This window comes from Stomoxys calcitrans, chromosome 4 (assembly GCF_963082655.1).
Source record: "Stomoxys calcitrans chromosome 4, idStoCalc2.1, whole genome shotgun sequence".
Taxonomy (NCBI): domain Eukaryota; kingdom Metazoa; phylum Arthropoda; class Insecta; order Diptera; family Muscidae; genus Stomoxys; species Stomoxys calcitrans.
Window position 1 is genome coordinate 130,929,392 of NC_081555.1, and position 16,442 is coordinate 130,945,833.

Genomic DNA, 16,442 nt, shown 5'->3' on the forward strand with positions numbered 1-16,442 from the left:
AAAATAGATTTTTGAGGTCTTGTAGCGATTTTTTTCAAGTTTTTCTCAAAAATTCGATAGTTAGACGATGATTTGGAATATAGGCCCTTTTGGATTAGAAACTAGACTTCATAAGCTGTCGTTTGAGACCGGTTTCAAAGTATCAACTTTTTCCATTTTTGCACAGTGGTTCACGCAAAATAGATTTTTGAGGTCTTGTAGCGATTTTTTTCAAGTTTTTCTCAAAAATTCGATAGTTAGACGATGATTTGGAATATAGGCCCTTTTGGATTAGAAACTAGACTTCATTAGCTGTCGTTTGACACCGGTTTCAAAGTATCAACTTTTTCCATTTTTGCACAGTGGTTCACACAAAATAGATTTTTGAGGTCTTGTAGCGATTTTTTTCAAGTTTTTCTCAAAAATTCGATAGTTAGACGATGATTTGGAATATAGGCCCTTTTGGATTAGAAACTAGACTTCATAAGCTGTCGTTTGACACCGGTTTCAAAGTATCAACTTTTTCCATTTTTGCACAGTGGTTCACGCAAAATAGATTTTTGAGGTCTTGTAGCGATTTTTTTCAAGTTTTTTTGAAAAATTCGATAGTTAGACGATTATTTGGAATATAGGCCCTTTTGGATTAGAAACTAGACTTCATAAGCTGTCGTTTGACACCGGTTTCAAAGTATCAACTTTTTCCATTTTTGCACAGTGGTACACGCAAAATAGATTTTTGAGGTCTTGTAGCGATTTTTTTCAAGTTTTTCTCAAAAATTCGATAGTTAGACGATGATTTGGAATATAGGCCCTTTTGGATTAGAAACTAGACTTCATAAGCTGTCGTTTGACACCGGTTTCAAAGTATCAACTTTTTCCATTTTTGCACAGTGGTTGACGCAAAATAGATTTTTGAGGTCATGTAGCGATTTTTTCAAGTTTTTTTGAAAAATTCGATAGTTAGACGATTATTTGGAATATAGGCCCTTTTGGATTAGAAACTAGACTTCATAAGCTGTCGTTTGACACCGGTTTCAAAGTATCAACTTTTTCCATTTTTGCACAGTGGTTCACGCAAAATAGATTTTTGAGGTCTTGTAGCGATTTTTTTCAAGTTTTTTTGAAAAATTCGATAGTTAGACGATTATTTGGAATATAGGCCCTTTTGGATTAGAAACTAGACTTCATAAGCTGTCGTTTGACACCGGTTTCAAAGTATCAACTTTTTCCATTTTTGCACAGTGGTACACGCAAAATAGATTTTTGAGGTCTTGTAGCGATTTTTTTCAAGTTTTTCTCAAAAATTCGATAGTTAGACGATGATTTGGAATATAGGCCCTTTTGGATTAGAAACTAGACTTCATAAGCTGTCGTTTGACACCGGTTTCAAAGTATCAACTTTTTCCATTTTTGCACAGTGGTTCACGCAAAATAGATTTTTGAGGTCTTGTAGCGATTTTTTTCAAGTTTTTCTCAAAAATTCGATAGTTAGACGATGATTTGGAATATAGGCCCTTTTGGATTAGAAACTAGACTTCATTAGCTGTCGTTTGACACCGGTTTCAAAGTATCAACTTTTTCCATTTTTGCACAGTGGTTCACACAAAATAGATTTTTGAGGTCTTGTAGCGATTTTTTTCAAGTTTTTCTCAAAAATTCGATAGTTAGACGATGATTTGGAATATAGGCCCTTTTGGATTAGAAACTAGACTTCATAAGCTGTCGTTTGAGACCGGTTTCAAAGTATCAACTTTTTCCATTTTTGCACAGTGGTTCACGCAAAATAGATTTTTGAGGTCTTGTAGCGATTTTTTTCAAGTTTTTCTCAAAAATTCGATAGTTAGACGATGATTTGGAATATAGGCCCTTTTGGATTAGAAACTAGACTTCATTAGCTGTCGTTTGACACCGGTTTCAAAGTATCAACTTTTTCCATTTTTGCACAGTGGTTCACACAAAATAGATTTTTGAGGTCTTGTAGCGATTTTTTTCAAGTTTTTCTCAAAAATTCGATAGTTAGACGATGATTTGGAATATAGGCCCTTTTGGATTAGAAACTAGACTTCATAAGCTGTCGTTTGACACCGGTTTCAAAGTATCAACTTTTTCCATTTTTGCACAGTGGTTCACGCAAAATAGATTTTTGAGGTCTTGTAGCGATTTTTTTCAAGTTTTTTTGAAAAATTCGATAGTTAGACGATTATTTGGAATATAGGCCCTTTTGGATTAGAAACTAGACTTCATAAGCTGTCGTTTGACACCGGTTTCAAAGTATCAACTTTTTCCATTTTTGCACAGTGGTACACGCAAAATAGATTTTTGAGGTCTTGTAGCGATTTTTTTCAAGTTTTTCTCAAAAATTCGATAGTTAGACGATGATTTGGAATATAGGCCCTTTTGGATTAGAAACTAGACTTCATAAGCTGTCGTTTGACACCGGTTTCAAAGTATCAACTTTTTCCATTTTTGCACAGTGGTTGACGCAAAATAGATTTTTGAGGTCATGTAGCGATTTTTTCAAGTTTTTTTGAAAAATTCGATAGTTAGACGATTATTTGGAATATAGGCCCTTTTGGATTAGAAACTAGACTTCATAAGCTGTCGTTTGACACCGGTTTCAAAGTATCAACTTTTTCCATTTTTGCACAGTGGTTCACGCAAAATAGATTTTTGAGGTCTTGTAGCGATTTTTTTCAAGTTTTTTTGAAAAATTCGATAGTTAGACGATTATTTGGAATATAGGCCCTTTTGGATTAGAAACTAGACTTCATAAGCTGTCGTTTGACACCGGTTTCAAAGTATCAACTTTTTCCATTTTTGCACAGTGGTACACGCAAAATAGATTTTTGAGGTCTTGTAGCGATTTTTTTCAAGTTTTTCTCAAAAATTCGATAGTTAGACGATGATTTGGAATATAGGCCCTTTTGGATTAGAAACTAGACTTCATAAGCTGTCGTTTGACACCGGTTTCAAAGTATCAACTTTTTCCATTTTTGCACAGTGGTTCACGCAAAATAGATTTTTGAGGTCTTGCAGCGATTTTTTTCAAGTTTTTTTGAAAAATTCGATAGTTAGACGATTATTTGGAATATAGGCCCTTTTGGATTAGAAACTAGACTTCATAAGCTGTCGTTTGACACCGGTTTCAAAGTATCAACTTTTTCCATTTTTGCACAGTGGTACACGCAAAATAGATTTTTGAGGTCTTGTAGCGATTTTTTTCAAGTTTTTCTCAAAAATTCGATAGTTAGACGATGATTTGGAATATAGGCCCTTTTGGATTAGAAACTAGACTTCATAAGCTGTCGTTTGACACCGGTTTCAAAGTATCAACTTTTTCCATTTTTGCACAGTGGTTGACGCAAAATAGATTTTTGAGGTCATGTAGCGATTTTTTCAAGTTTTTTTGAAAAATTCGATAGTTAGACGATTATTTGGAATATAGGCCCTTTTGGATTAGAAACTAGACTTCATAAGCTGTCGTTTGACACCGGTTTCAAAGTATCAACTTTTTCCATTTTTGCACAGTGGTTCACACAAAATAGATTTTTGAGGTCTTGTAGCGATTTTTTTCAAGTTTTTCTCAAAAATTCGATAGTTAGACGATGATTTGGAATATAGGCCCTTTTGGATTAGAAACTAGACTTCATAAGCTGTCGTTTGACACCGGTTTCAAAGTATCAACTTTTTCCATTTTTGCACAGTGGTTAACGCAAAATAGATTTTTGAGGTCTTGTAGCGATTTTTTTCAAGTTTTTCTCAAAAATTCGATAGTTAGACGATGATTTGGAATATAGGCCCTTTTGGATTAGAAACTAGACTTCATAAGCTGTCGTTTGACACCGGTTTCAAAGTATCAACTTTTTCCATTTTTGCACAGTGGTTAACGCAAAATAGATTTTTGAGGTCTTGTAGCGATTTTTTTCAAGTTTTTCTCAAAAATTCGATAGTTAGACGATGATTTGGAATATAGGCCCTTTTGGATTAGAAACTAGACTTCATAAGCTGTCGTTTGACACCGGTTTCAAAGTATCAACTTTTTCCATTTTTGCACAGTGGTTCACGCAAAATAGATTTTTGAGGTCTTGTAGCGATTTTTTCAAGTTTTTTTGAAAAATTCGATAGTTAGACGATTATTTGGAAAATATGTGCATATGTATAAGAAACTAGGCTTCCCTAGATCTCATTTGAGACCGGTCTCATCGCCTTACTATTTTCCATTTGTGCACAGTGGATCAATCAATTTTACAATCTTCTTTATCTTGTTAGTACGTCTTGCGGTTATTGAGGGAACTAAATTTTAATGTTGGATCACCTTATTATTTTCTAGATCTTTTTTTGGTTTTTTGTGTTTTGAAATTTCCTTTTTATGAACAAATCCTTTTTTTTATTAATTAATTGCCTACAAAGTTCCTTAACAGTGCTCTGCTAATGGCAGTAACAGAGGACTGTTAAGTCAGTGGTTTGTGTCTCCACTAGTTAAATTCGGAATTTATCTTCACTCACATAAACAAAATAATTAATCTTTATTCATTTTAACTCTTTTTCAGGTATGATTATTTCAGCTATAGGTTGGGGTTACCTAGCTGACATAAAGGGTCGAAAAAATTTACTTATTGTTGGATTTTTACTTGATGTCGTCTGTGTAATATGTGGAGCATTGAGTCAAAGTAGAACTCAACTGATGATAGCAAAATTTTTTGGAGGATTTGTGTAAGTATTTATCTTGACCAATATTTATCTTAACTATTAGATGCATTCTTGAGACAGACTAAAAATGGGATAAAAATGTCAAACAAAATGAAAGGTGTGCAATGACACCGTATTTAGTGCAACACATCATCTAAAGAATAAAAACCTGAGTTCAATAACCATTTTTATTGATTTAATTAATCTTGAAATTGATTAAATGAAGTGAACCAATTTTGATTTAAATTGTATACTCGAAAAAGAAAGACAAACATATACAAAAAATACTATGCAGCACTTGTGTGCAAGGTAAAATTAAACCACTTTGCTTGATGGTTGAAAGGGAGCCCAACTTTATTTCTTAAAAAATACCTTAAAACCAAATATATATTTAAAATACTACAATCTGTACATTGGTTGATATCTGAGGACAACAAATACAAAACACATGTAGACTATTTTCACATACAAAATATCTTACACAGTCAACTTGCTACCTGCATTAGACGAAAAAATTCCGCTCTTATGGACAATGAAGATCACTAAAAAATAAATAATACTTCTCAATGTTTACTTCCTCACATGCCTGACATTCCGCCGCATAGTTTCAAGCTCGATGTCTGCCATGGAGGCAGCATTCATCGTGCCCAACTACTCGTCTATTTCAACAATCTGGTGTTCTACAGTCAGTGCCCTGAATTCATCTATAGACAATGCCGAGGCTGTCTCCCTAAAAAACTTCCGCATAAAGGTCCCAGTTAACGTCCCGATCCTTCCAGCACCTAGACCGCTCTATAATAACCCTATTTTGTCGATCTCTGGGAGTCACTGTAATCTCAATTGCATTATGGCCACTTCACACCTAATGCCTTTGCACATCACGTCTAGACAAATTGCTGCAACCACTCCTGTGAGGCTTAGGAAGCTTTCCTCTTGGTCACTGTATTATCCTTGATACAATGCCCGATATCCCAGACAGTGTGGATTACACATTGCCTGAGCGATTTTTGATAAAAAGTTCTGTATCACTATTCCTGATGGAGGCCACAGTAGCGCAGAGGTTAGCACGTCCGCCTATGACGCTGAACGCCTTGGTTCGAATCCTGGCGAGACTATCAGAAAAAAATTTCGGCGGAGGTTTTCCCCTCCTAATGCTGGCAACATTTGTGAGGTACTATGCCATGTAAAAACGTCCGTCTATGACGCTGAACGCCTGGGTTCGAATCCTGGCGAGACTATCAGAAAAAAATTTCAGCGGAGGTTTTCCCCTCCTAATGCTGGCAACATTTGTGAGGTACTATGCCATGTAAAAACGTCCGTCTATGTCGCTGAACGCCTGGGTTCGAATCCTGGCGAGACTATCTGAAAAAAATTTCAGCGGTGGTTTTCCCCTCCTAATGCTGGCAACATTTGTGAGGTACTATGCCATGTAAAACTTCTCTCCAAAGAGGTGTCGCACTGCGGCACGCCGTTCGGACTCGGCTATTAAAAGGAGGCCCCTTATCATTGAGCTTAAACTTGAATCGGACTGCACTCATTGATATGTGAGAAGTTTGCCCCTGTTCCTTAGTGGAATGTTCATGGGCAAAATTTGCATTTTGCACTATTCCTGATAGAAACCATTTGAACTACGATATCTCTGGTAATAGAAGTTACATAGACTTCTATACGGATGGATCCAAACTAGACGACCAGGTGGGCTTTGGGGTGTACTCTGAAGAACTAAAAATGGTCATATCGAAAAGGTTACCCGACCACTGTAGTGTGTATCAATGTGGAATGGCTAAGATGTAATGTTATAGGGACAACTGGCATAAATATCTTCTCAGAAACCGTACTCGCCTGACGCAGATCTCTCAACAAGATGACTGAACAGTTCAAAATTCACTTGTTTTGGGCGCCGGGCCACAGAGATATCCCATGAAATTGTGACTTGGAACTACCTTACATATTCCAGGGGAACTGAAATCTGTGAGCGTGCCTCCTAGCGACACGTAAGCTAAGTCTTCAGGATCTAGCCCGAAGGGAAAGGAATGATAGATGGTCACAAATGCGGGGACGTGAGCATTCCAAAATTATGTGGCCTAGTCTAGACTTGAAGGGGTTTGTCTACCCCTTTGCTGTCGCTGGCTAGAACGGACGTTTCAGTCATTGTGATCGGAAAATATGCTGACAGACTGGACGGTTTCAACTTAAATCTAACCTAATCCATGGTCACTTATACCCCATTCGTCACGAACCCACCTAGGTGGGTGTGCAGCCTTAACGTCAATTACACTAATGCCGGCAGACCCATCAATTGTATACATTTCACTCAGAATGTTATACACGCTGACGACATTCAAAGTAAATCACTCGCTGAGTAAGTTTCTTCGATAGCGATTCTCATAACCAAGGGAATGCTGTGTCATTTTTGAGAACCACATCGGAAAAGTTGCGATGCCCCCTAGACTTGGGATGAGAGGATAACTACTCGCAAGTTGGAGCACTTTATCCATATACAAAAGATAGGACTCCAAACCTACAATAGATGCTAGCCAAGGACTTCTGCACAAAAGCAAACCGCCACTGACTATATCTAATCACAGTCTATGTCGCTTTCATCTACAATCATCGCATAGTCCTCCCCGGTGTCAGAAGACTTGCATCTTCCCGGCAATCCTACAACACTACCATCCACTATGTACGGTTCCAGTACTAGCACGACAAACGTGCCAGTGAGCACGTTGACTGCTGCATGCACCCACCAACGAGCCGCTAACGGATAGTGAACCCAGTGCACCTTATTCATTGCGAATCCTGAACATCTCATTACGCCTTCGCTCGTGTCTTCTTATTTCTCTCGTCCTTGTTAGGAATAGATTTTTGTCCTCTTCTTCGCTCGGGGCGTTACTACTGATTGCAAGGTTGATTTGTAAGCCGCATTCTTAGCTTTCGATACTCTGGTACGGATTTCTTTGCATTTTCCATGGAGTGGTCAATGGTTTACCATTGAGCCGCCATATCATCGGGAAAGGAGGACTTTTTTCAAGCAATTGGGTCTAAAGAGTAGAGTATGTCGTTGCCATCTAATGCATTTGCACTTTTTCGACGTCCAGCTTCCGTCCAGTGTCAGATCGTGTGTTTCTCGCTGGACGGAGCAAAACTATGAAACAAGGTAATGAGCCGAATCGACGTTTGTACCTCGTATTAGTCATACATATGTCTAACATGTATGCCTTCTATCTATCATAACGTGATCAATTTGGTTATACACTTCTTCATCGTAAAACAATCATATCAAATATATTTTGGCCTTCTTAATTTTACGAATGTAGAAATCTTCTGATTGAATGTTTGTGTGAAAATTTGCATTCCATACTTTGGAAGAAGCAAATATATTTTTAAACATAAATTAATTTGTTATTAAAATTATATAAAATTTAAGTTATATTTTTCTACAAATTGATGTATTTCTTTAGTATGTGTGGTCCTTTTGCTGTTTTAATGTCCTATCTATCGGAGTTTCATGGAACCCATTATCGAGCACGCATTATGATGACAATCGGTGTAATGTTTTCTATGGGTTCAATTATGTTACCAGTATTGGCGTTAACAATTCTTCCTAATGATTGGAATTTTGATATACTCAATATGAACTGTAAGTTTCTATTAAATCAAAATCTTAAAGTTTTGCAGCAGACTTTCTTAAATAACTCTTCATTTAGTTGTACCTTGGAAAATCTATTTGGCTGTATGCGGTCTACCAAGTTTACTGAGCGGTATCCTTTTGTGTTTCTTTCCTGAGAGTCCCAGATTTCTAATGTCACAGGGAAGAAATGACGAAGCGTTAAAAGCATTTAGGACAATGTACTATTTAAATACGGGAAAATTAAGGGATACATATCCAGTAAGAAAATTTTTAATTTTTTTTTATTTAAATTGTTAGTTTTTTTGTGAATTATTTATATTATTTTTCTTTATTTCAGGTCAAAAATCTTATCAATGAAGTGAAACAAAAGGAAGTTGCAGACAACATGAGTGTAGCCACCATAGAAACTCTTGTAATCGAAGCAGATCGCCAAACCAATTTGGAAGCCAGCAACAATAATATTGGAGATGTTAAATTGACCAAAGCCCCAAATGCCTTTAGGGTGTTGTGCTTTAAACCCTACTTGAGTTTATGCTTTAGAGTTTGCCTCATGCAATTCTTTATTTTACTAGGGTATGCTTATCACTTCTTTCTTTTTTTATGATTTACCTAAAACACTTTTCCTTATCAGACAGAACACAATTCGTCTTTGGCTTCCTCAATTGTTTGCTTCGCTTAATGAATATCAACAAATTTCCAACGAAACAACCAGTATGTGTACAATTTTGGAATATAGTGTCAATAAAACGCAACTGCTGAAAAATCCAACAGATGAATGCACTGTGGTAAGTTGAGATAAAACGATTATTGCGAATATGTGAATTGGTAAATTAAGACGTAAGAGCTGAAAAGTTGCAGACCTTACACATCACCAGATATTGGATATATTGGAAAGTTCGGATGTTAATGAAAGGGTTGAGCTACATATCGAATATATTATACATTGGAATATGGCGATTTGTAAAAAAGGAAACGGACGAACCTTTATAAATAGAAACAGGACAAAAAATACATATCAAAATTATGCACTGGTGTCAAAGATGTGATTATCATAAGCAGATGTTGTTGTAATTATTGACAATATGTGAACGCGCGTTGTCAAATTCATGTACCGACCGTTATGAAAATCATCTCTACAATATGGGTATTTATAGCCATTCAGTACCACGTCAAATTTCCCATCCGAATTTCTCTGCAATTTTGCTCCGATATCAGTCCGACATCGGTACGATATGTCGGTGAATATATCAGATTTCCCTCAGCTGTGTCGTTCCGACAACATGACAACCACTTCTCTCGTCTTTAGTTACGATGTCAGTAAGACATCGGATCCGATATCGGATGATTCATCCGATTGTCAGACCATTTTCGGAAAATTTTGTTACCTGAGTCCGAAATTGGGCCTAATCGCCGGCAAAATCGTCCGTATTTTGTAAAACATTCGTCAAGAAATCGGTCCGATATCGTCTAAGAATTCGGTCCCAATTCGGTACGACGTAAAATTTCCCATCCGAATTTCCCTGGAGTTTTGCTCCGACATCGGTACGATATGGCGGTAAATACATATGAGATTTCCCTCAGCCGTGTTGCGTCGACAACATGACAACAACTTCTTTTGTTTTTAGTTACGATATCGGTAAGACATCGGAACCGATATCAGATGATTCATCGATTCTCCGACCGGCATCGAAATATGTTAGCTGGTGCTGTGGTCTGGTGGACGGCGCTTCAGCCCCATTAGGGAAGACATCTAATACTACACTTAATGCGTCTTTAAATTGTGGCTAGACGAATTGGTGTGACCACTGCGTGAGTATAATGGAGCTTTCTCTTTGGTCTAGCAGAAGTAACGAACATTGTGTTAACCTTGATGCAATGCTCGTTATTCCAGTCTATGTGAAATGCAGAACAGAAGGTATGCAGAAATGCATAACAGAAAGTATGTGACCTTCTATTGGGATGGTTATAGATTGGGCAACCATGTGGGCTTTGGGATGTTCTCTGAAACACTCGGATATTTCTGAGTTCGAAACCACCATCGATGGGCGAATTTTTAACAGTTAAAAATTCACCTTTTTTGCGCGTCGCGCCAGAGGGATATTCCACGGAATTGTAGAGCAGACGAGCTTGAGAGACTAGGAACTACCTTACATATTGCAGGGGAACTGACATCTGTGCCTATGCCTCTCCACGGGGAACCCTTAGGTGTGAAAATAATATACAATAATAGCTCTTCTCCTTGCTTTGGGATGTTCCTTAACAATTGATCTTCCGGATAAGACTTTTGCTGTTTAAACGATGGATGCATTTTTTGTGTTCTTTATTAGTTGGTATGAAGTGAAGGATGGAAAGGAGCGGAAGGACATGAAGGAGGGGAAGGATGGTAAGGAGGTGAAGGACGTTAAGGAGGTGAAGGACGTTAAGGAGGTGAAGGACGGAAAGGACGGAAAGGAGGTGAAGAACGGTAAGGAGGTGATGGACGGTAAGGAGGTGAAGGACGGTAATGAGGTGAAGGACGGTAAGGAGATGAAGGACGGTAAAGAGGTAAAGGACGGTAAGGAGGTGAAGGACGGTAAGGAGGCGAAGGACGGTAAGGAGGTGAAGGACGGTAAGGAGGTGAAGGGCGGTAAGGAGGTGAAGGACGATACGGAGGTGAAGGGCAGTAAGGAGGTGAAGGATGGTAAGGAGTTGCAGGTTGGGAATGTGGAGGAAAACGCGATGAGACAGTAGATGAATGAGTAGTTAACAGAGTGCATCGAAAAGGTCGGTGAGTTGAAGGCTGCTCTACCGTGTTGAAGTCTTCGGAGCTAAGGAGGTGAAGGACGGTAAGGAGGTGAAGGATGGTAAGGAGGTGAAGGACGGTAAGGAGGTGAAGGACGGTAAGGTGGTGAAGGACGGTAAGGAGGTGTAGGGCAGTAAGGAGGTGCAGGTTGGGAAGGTGGGAGGAAAACGGTTGACGCGATGAGACGGTGGATGAATGAGAAGTTAATAGAGTACATCGAAAAGGTCGGTGAGTTGAAAGCTGCTGTACCCTGTTGAAGTCTTCGGAGCTGGTCGTGTGAGTGAGGAGGTCGGAAACAAGTTTCTGTTGGTTTGGATGTTTTTCACACGGTGTCGCTTTTATTCTTTATGAATAGCAGAATGTATAACGTGTTGTGTAAATGTTTCGGGGCATTCGGTTCTGAATGTGGTGTTGCTAAGGGATGGCTTTTGTTTGGAGTTAAACTGGAAGTAGTTGGACTGGATATTTCATACCCTGAATGATTGTAGACTGCCTCTTACACCTAACCTAATATATTAAAAATATTTTAAACAAATCTATTTTCAGATCATAACTCCTTCCACCTATAGCAATAACATAATTGTGGCCTGTGCGGGATTTGTTACATATTTAGTGGCTGGATCTCTTATAAACGCTGTGGGAAATAAACGAATTCAAGGTGAGAACTGCAAACTTAATGCTCAATAAACTTAAATAAAGAAACAATTCTACAACTTTCAGTTATTGGTTTAAGCATTGCTGGAACATCTGGCCTAGCTCTGTATTGGTCTTCATCAGCTATAGCAACGTTGATATTAACATCACTATATGCTTCGCTGGGTAGTATGTCGGCTACCTCATCTATTGGGACCTCAGTTAATCTTTTCCCAACTTCCTTAAGGTAAAACAATTAATTATTTGATGTCGAAATAAATTAATTTATCACTGAAATAAATTTTTGTCTGCTCCCTGACAGAACTTTGATAGTTTCCTTAGCAATGATGATCGGTCGTATGGGCTCTATATTGGGTAACGTTCTATTTCCAATTTTTATGTCTTTGGGATGTGTACCGCCTTTCGTTATGGTCGGAGTTGTAATGTACCGTAAGTTTAAAAAGCAATTTCTATGATATATGTAATATATGCAAAGATTTTTTTTTAACTATTTTCAGTTGGCTGTTTGATAGCGGCATTTCTACCGAGTACAAATAAATTAGATCTTAAGTAAATAACTAAAAATATGTGAAGAGAAGTAAAACTATAATAAATTATTCAATGACAATAAAAACGAATGGGGTTTTATTTTAATCAATTGTTAAGAGAATTTTCAGAACGAAATTTTTTATAAAATTCTAATTGTGACAAAATTGTCTAAAAACAAGTAAAAGCGCGTGCGAAGTTCGGCCGGGCCGAATCTCATATACCCTCCACCATGTATCGCATTTGCCGAGTTCTTTGTCCGGTATCTCTTTTTAGGCAAACAAAGGATGGATAAGAATTGCGCCCTCTAAAGGCTGAAGAAGCCAAGATCCCACATGGGTTTACATGGCAGCTACATCAGATTATGGAGCGTTTTGAACCACACCACAGCACATTTGCTTAAAATCAAAACAAAACACGTCGTACAAAATTTGAGCCAAATGGGATAAGAACTGCGCCCTCTAGTGGCTCAAGAATTAAAGATCCCAGATAGGTTTATAAGGGAGCTATATAAAGTTATCAACAGATTTAGGTCTTACTTAGCACAGTTGTTGGAAGTCATAACAAAACACGTCATGCTAAATTTTAGCCAAATTGGATACGATTTGCGCCCTCTAGCAGCTCAAGATATAAAATCGGCAGATCGGTTTATATGGCAGCTATATCAGTTTATGGACTGATTTAAACCATACTTAGCACAGTTGTTGAAAGTCATACCAATACACGTCATGCTAAATTTCATCCAAATCGGATAGGAATTGCGCCATCTAGAGGTTCAAGAAATAAAATCGTCAGATCGGCATATATGACTCAAGAAGTCAAGATCCCAGATCGGTTTATATGACAGCTATATCAAAACATGGACCGATATGGCCCATTTACACTCCCAAACGAACTACACTAATTAGAAGTATATGTGCGAAATTTCAAGCACTTAGCTTAACTCCTTCGAAAGTTAGCGTGCTTTCGACAGGCAGACGGACGGACGGATATGGCTAAATCGACTTAAAATGTCATGACGACCAAAAATATAAAGGGTGATTTTTTAGCTATTATCTCTTTGGAACCACTTGTTTAAACAGCTCACGCACGTTTCGTTTTTTGTTTCACTGTCAAACATCTTCAGTTTGGTTTATAATTTATCCATAAATCGTCTTACAAAAGAGACAACGCTTGCAAATTGAATTATGTTATCAAAATGCGTGCTCTGTTAAGAAAGTTCATCGCGCGCTTCTTCCATTTTACGGCGAAGCTCATTTTTGGGTCAATGGGTACGTAAACAAGCAGAATTATTGATTTTGAAGTGAAGATCAGCTAGAAGCATTGCAAGAACTACATGCAATGCATCCAGAAAAAGTCACAGTTTGGCGCGGTTTATGGGCTGGTGGCATCATTGGACCGTTCTTCTTCAAAGATGATGCGAATCGTAACGTAACTGTGAATGGTGAGCGCTATCGTGAGATGGTATTCATGTCTGTATAGACATGAGCTATGTTAAAGCAAAATTGGACTAAGCGGATGGACCAATTCAGGCGCATTCACAGTCAAAATTTGCCTGAAATAATCTTCAAACATTAAATTATATGGACCGTACTATCGACTCCAATAAAGATTTTATGAATTTTTCTGAATTTTATGTGTTTTTTTTTTGAAAAAATTTCCTATAGTTCTTACAAAATCACCCTTTCGATTTAGCCATGTCCGTCCATCTGTCGAAACTTTAAAAGGAATAAAGCTAGGAGCTTGAAATTTTGCACGAATGTTCTCTATAAGTGTAGGTCCGTAAGGATTGTAAATGGGCTATATCGGTCCATGTTTTGATTTAGCTGTCATATAAAACTTGGATCTTGACTTCTTGAGCCTTTACACTGATAGAAAAATGACGGTACTTTGCCAATACCGCCTGGTATTATTTTGTTTACGTCATTGGCAACGATTTTTAATACCATTTGATATCAATTCTATACCAGACAAAGGAGGCTATTAAGAATTGACGACGTCATATTTATATTCTTGTCATTGCACCGGAAGTGTTGTTGAGCTTTGTACTAAAGATATTGTCGCCAATATAAAATATTTCCTAAAAAATAAATAAAATGTTTTAATACAATTTGAATGCGTAAAAACCTATTCAAATAGTTGAAAGCGGTGAAAATCGAAATTGTACAAATTCAAAGGACACTCTACATCAAAAAGGTGGTAGTCCATTGTGTGGAAAACGATGCTGTGTTGGTGTATTCATATGAAAACCACTTCTGGGAAACGATATATATAGAATCAATCAATAACGGAATAATCAATAACGGGTTGGTACAAAAACCAATAACGATCTTGTGCTAAAACCAATAACAGATTGGTATTAAAACCAATACCAGTTCGGTAATTAGTTTAGTACCAAACGGTACTAATCATTTTATGTTTCATCCATACCAAAAAAAAAAAACAATACTAGGTTTTTGTACCATACGGTGTTGCTTTACTATCAATACCGTATGGTATTGAAATGAGCACGTTTGGTATCAACTTTTCTCTGGGTATTGAGCCTCTCGATTTGGATAATAATTATGGATTAGAAATTTTATATGAGGTGTTTTCTTATGAAGTCCAAAAACTTTACTAAGTAATGTCCAAATCGGTTCGTAACTTCATATACCTGCCATATAAACCGATTTCGGATCTTAACTTCTTGAGCTTCCAGAGTTCACAATTATTATCCGATATGAAATTTTTACGAGGTGTTTTGTTATGATCTCCAACAGCTTTACTAACTATGGCTCAAATCGGTTCATAGCTTAATATAGCTACCATATAAACCGATTTCGGATCTTGACTTCATGAGCCTTTAGAGTGCCCAATTATTATCCGATTTGGCTAAAATTTTGAATGAAGTCTTTTGTTTTGATAATCAGATGTGAACCATTGTTGCGCCAATGTTGTTGTAAATTTTGTCACAAATCCAAATCATACATAAAAATTAAAATCGAATTTTGAAAACCGGACCACAAATGAAGATTTGGCAGCGCCAACAATTTTACGGAGTATCGAAGTGAAAAATTTTAGGGGCCTGCCAAGAGGCGCCCTAGGTTATAAATCGGTTTATAACCTGATATAGCTCCCATATAAACCGATCTTCCGAGATTACTTCTTGAACCCGTATAGGGTGCAAGTCTTATTCGATTTGGCTTCTACCATGGTCTTCAACATCCAAACCAAGTATTATCCGAACCGGTCCATAACCTGATATAGCTCCAATAGAAAGCCCTTATTGCCCATTATCATTCGTTTGCCTATAAAGAGATATCGGGCAAAGAACTTGACAAATTCGATCCATGGTGAAGGTGAACTTAGCACGCTTTTACTGTTACTTTGTATCTTCTCTACATTCTGAGTTGATCTAGTAATGTCCGTCGTCCGTCGAAAGCACAATAACGATCGAACACTTGAAGCTAGCGGCTTTAAATTTTGCACAGACACTTCTTATTGATGTAGGTTGGGTTTTTCAAATGAGCCATATCGGTTTAAATCAGGATGTAGCTCCCATATAAACCAATCTCCCGCTTTGTCTTCTTGAGCCCTTACAAGCCGTAATTTTTTCCGATTTGGCTGAAATGCATGTAGTGTTCTGTTATGACTTCAAACAATTGTGCCAAGTACGGTCCAAATTGGTCTATAACCTGATATAGCTCCCAAATAAACCGATCTCCCGGTTTGACATTTTAAACCCCTGAAGCCGCAATTTTTGCCCGTTTTCGCTAAAACTTTTTACACGTAATGTTCTGTTACAACTCCCAACAACTGTGCCAAGTGCGGTTCGAATGGGTCTTTAACCTGATATAGCTCCCATATAAACCGACGTCTCAATTATTCTTGTTGGGTTCTAGAAGTTTTAATTTTTGCCTGGTTTGGCAGAAATTCGGTACGTAGAATAAAACTAGACGCTTTGCGTAAATTTTAGGCAGAATCCATGATGGTGGGTTCCCAGCTTCGGCCCGGCTGAACTTAGCACGCTTTTACTTGGTATTCCTAAAATTGTTTTTATATGTTATTCTTCCTTTGCAATTTTTTATTAACTTAATTTAGTATGTGGTTGTAAAATTTACGATAGTAGTAGATAAAAAGCAATGCCTTACAATTTTAAATATTCCCAGATGATTTTCAGTATGATTTTAGACATTAGTGAGA

At 37.5% G+C, this 16,442-nt stretch overlaps 1 protein-coding gene across 1 annotated transcript in view; it reads left to right on the forward strand.

Annotated features, from left to right (window-relative positions):
- Positions 1–12,352, forward strand: part of LOC106086457 (uncharacterized) — a 35,109-nt gene extending 22,757 nt beyond the window's left edge. Inside the window, exons 13-21 of the mRNA XM_013251139.2 lie at positions 4,530–4,692; positions 8,130–8,308; positions 8,376–8,557; positions 8,637–8,872; positions 8,931–9,084; positions 11,628–11,739; positions 11,802–11,961; positions 12,037–12,164; positions 12,233–12,352. Coding sequence (XP_013106593.2) covers positions 4,530–4,692; positions 8,130–8,308; positions 8,376–8,557; positions 8,637–8,872; positions 8,931–9,084; positions 11,628–11,739; positions 11,802–11,961; positions 12,037–12,164; positions 12,233–12,288 — 1,370 coding nt within the window. The 3' untranslated portion in view covers positions 12,289–12,352. The remainder of the gene's footprint in view (positions 1–4,529; positions 4,693–8,129; positions 8,309–8,375; positions 8,558–8,636; positions 8,873–8,930; positions 9,085–11,627; positions 11,740–11,801; positions 11,962–12,036; positions 12,165–12,232) is intronic.
- Positions 12,353–16,442: the final 4,090 nt, after the last annotated feature.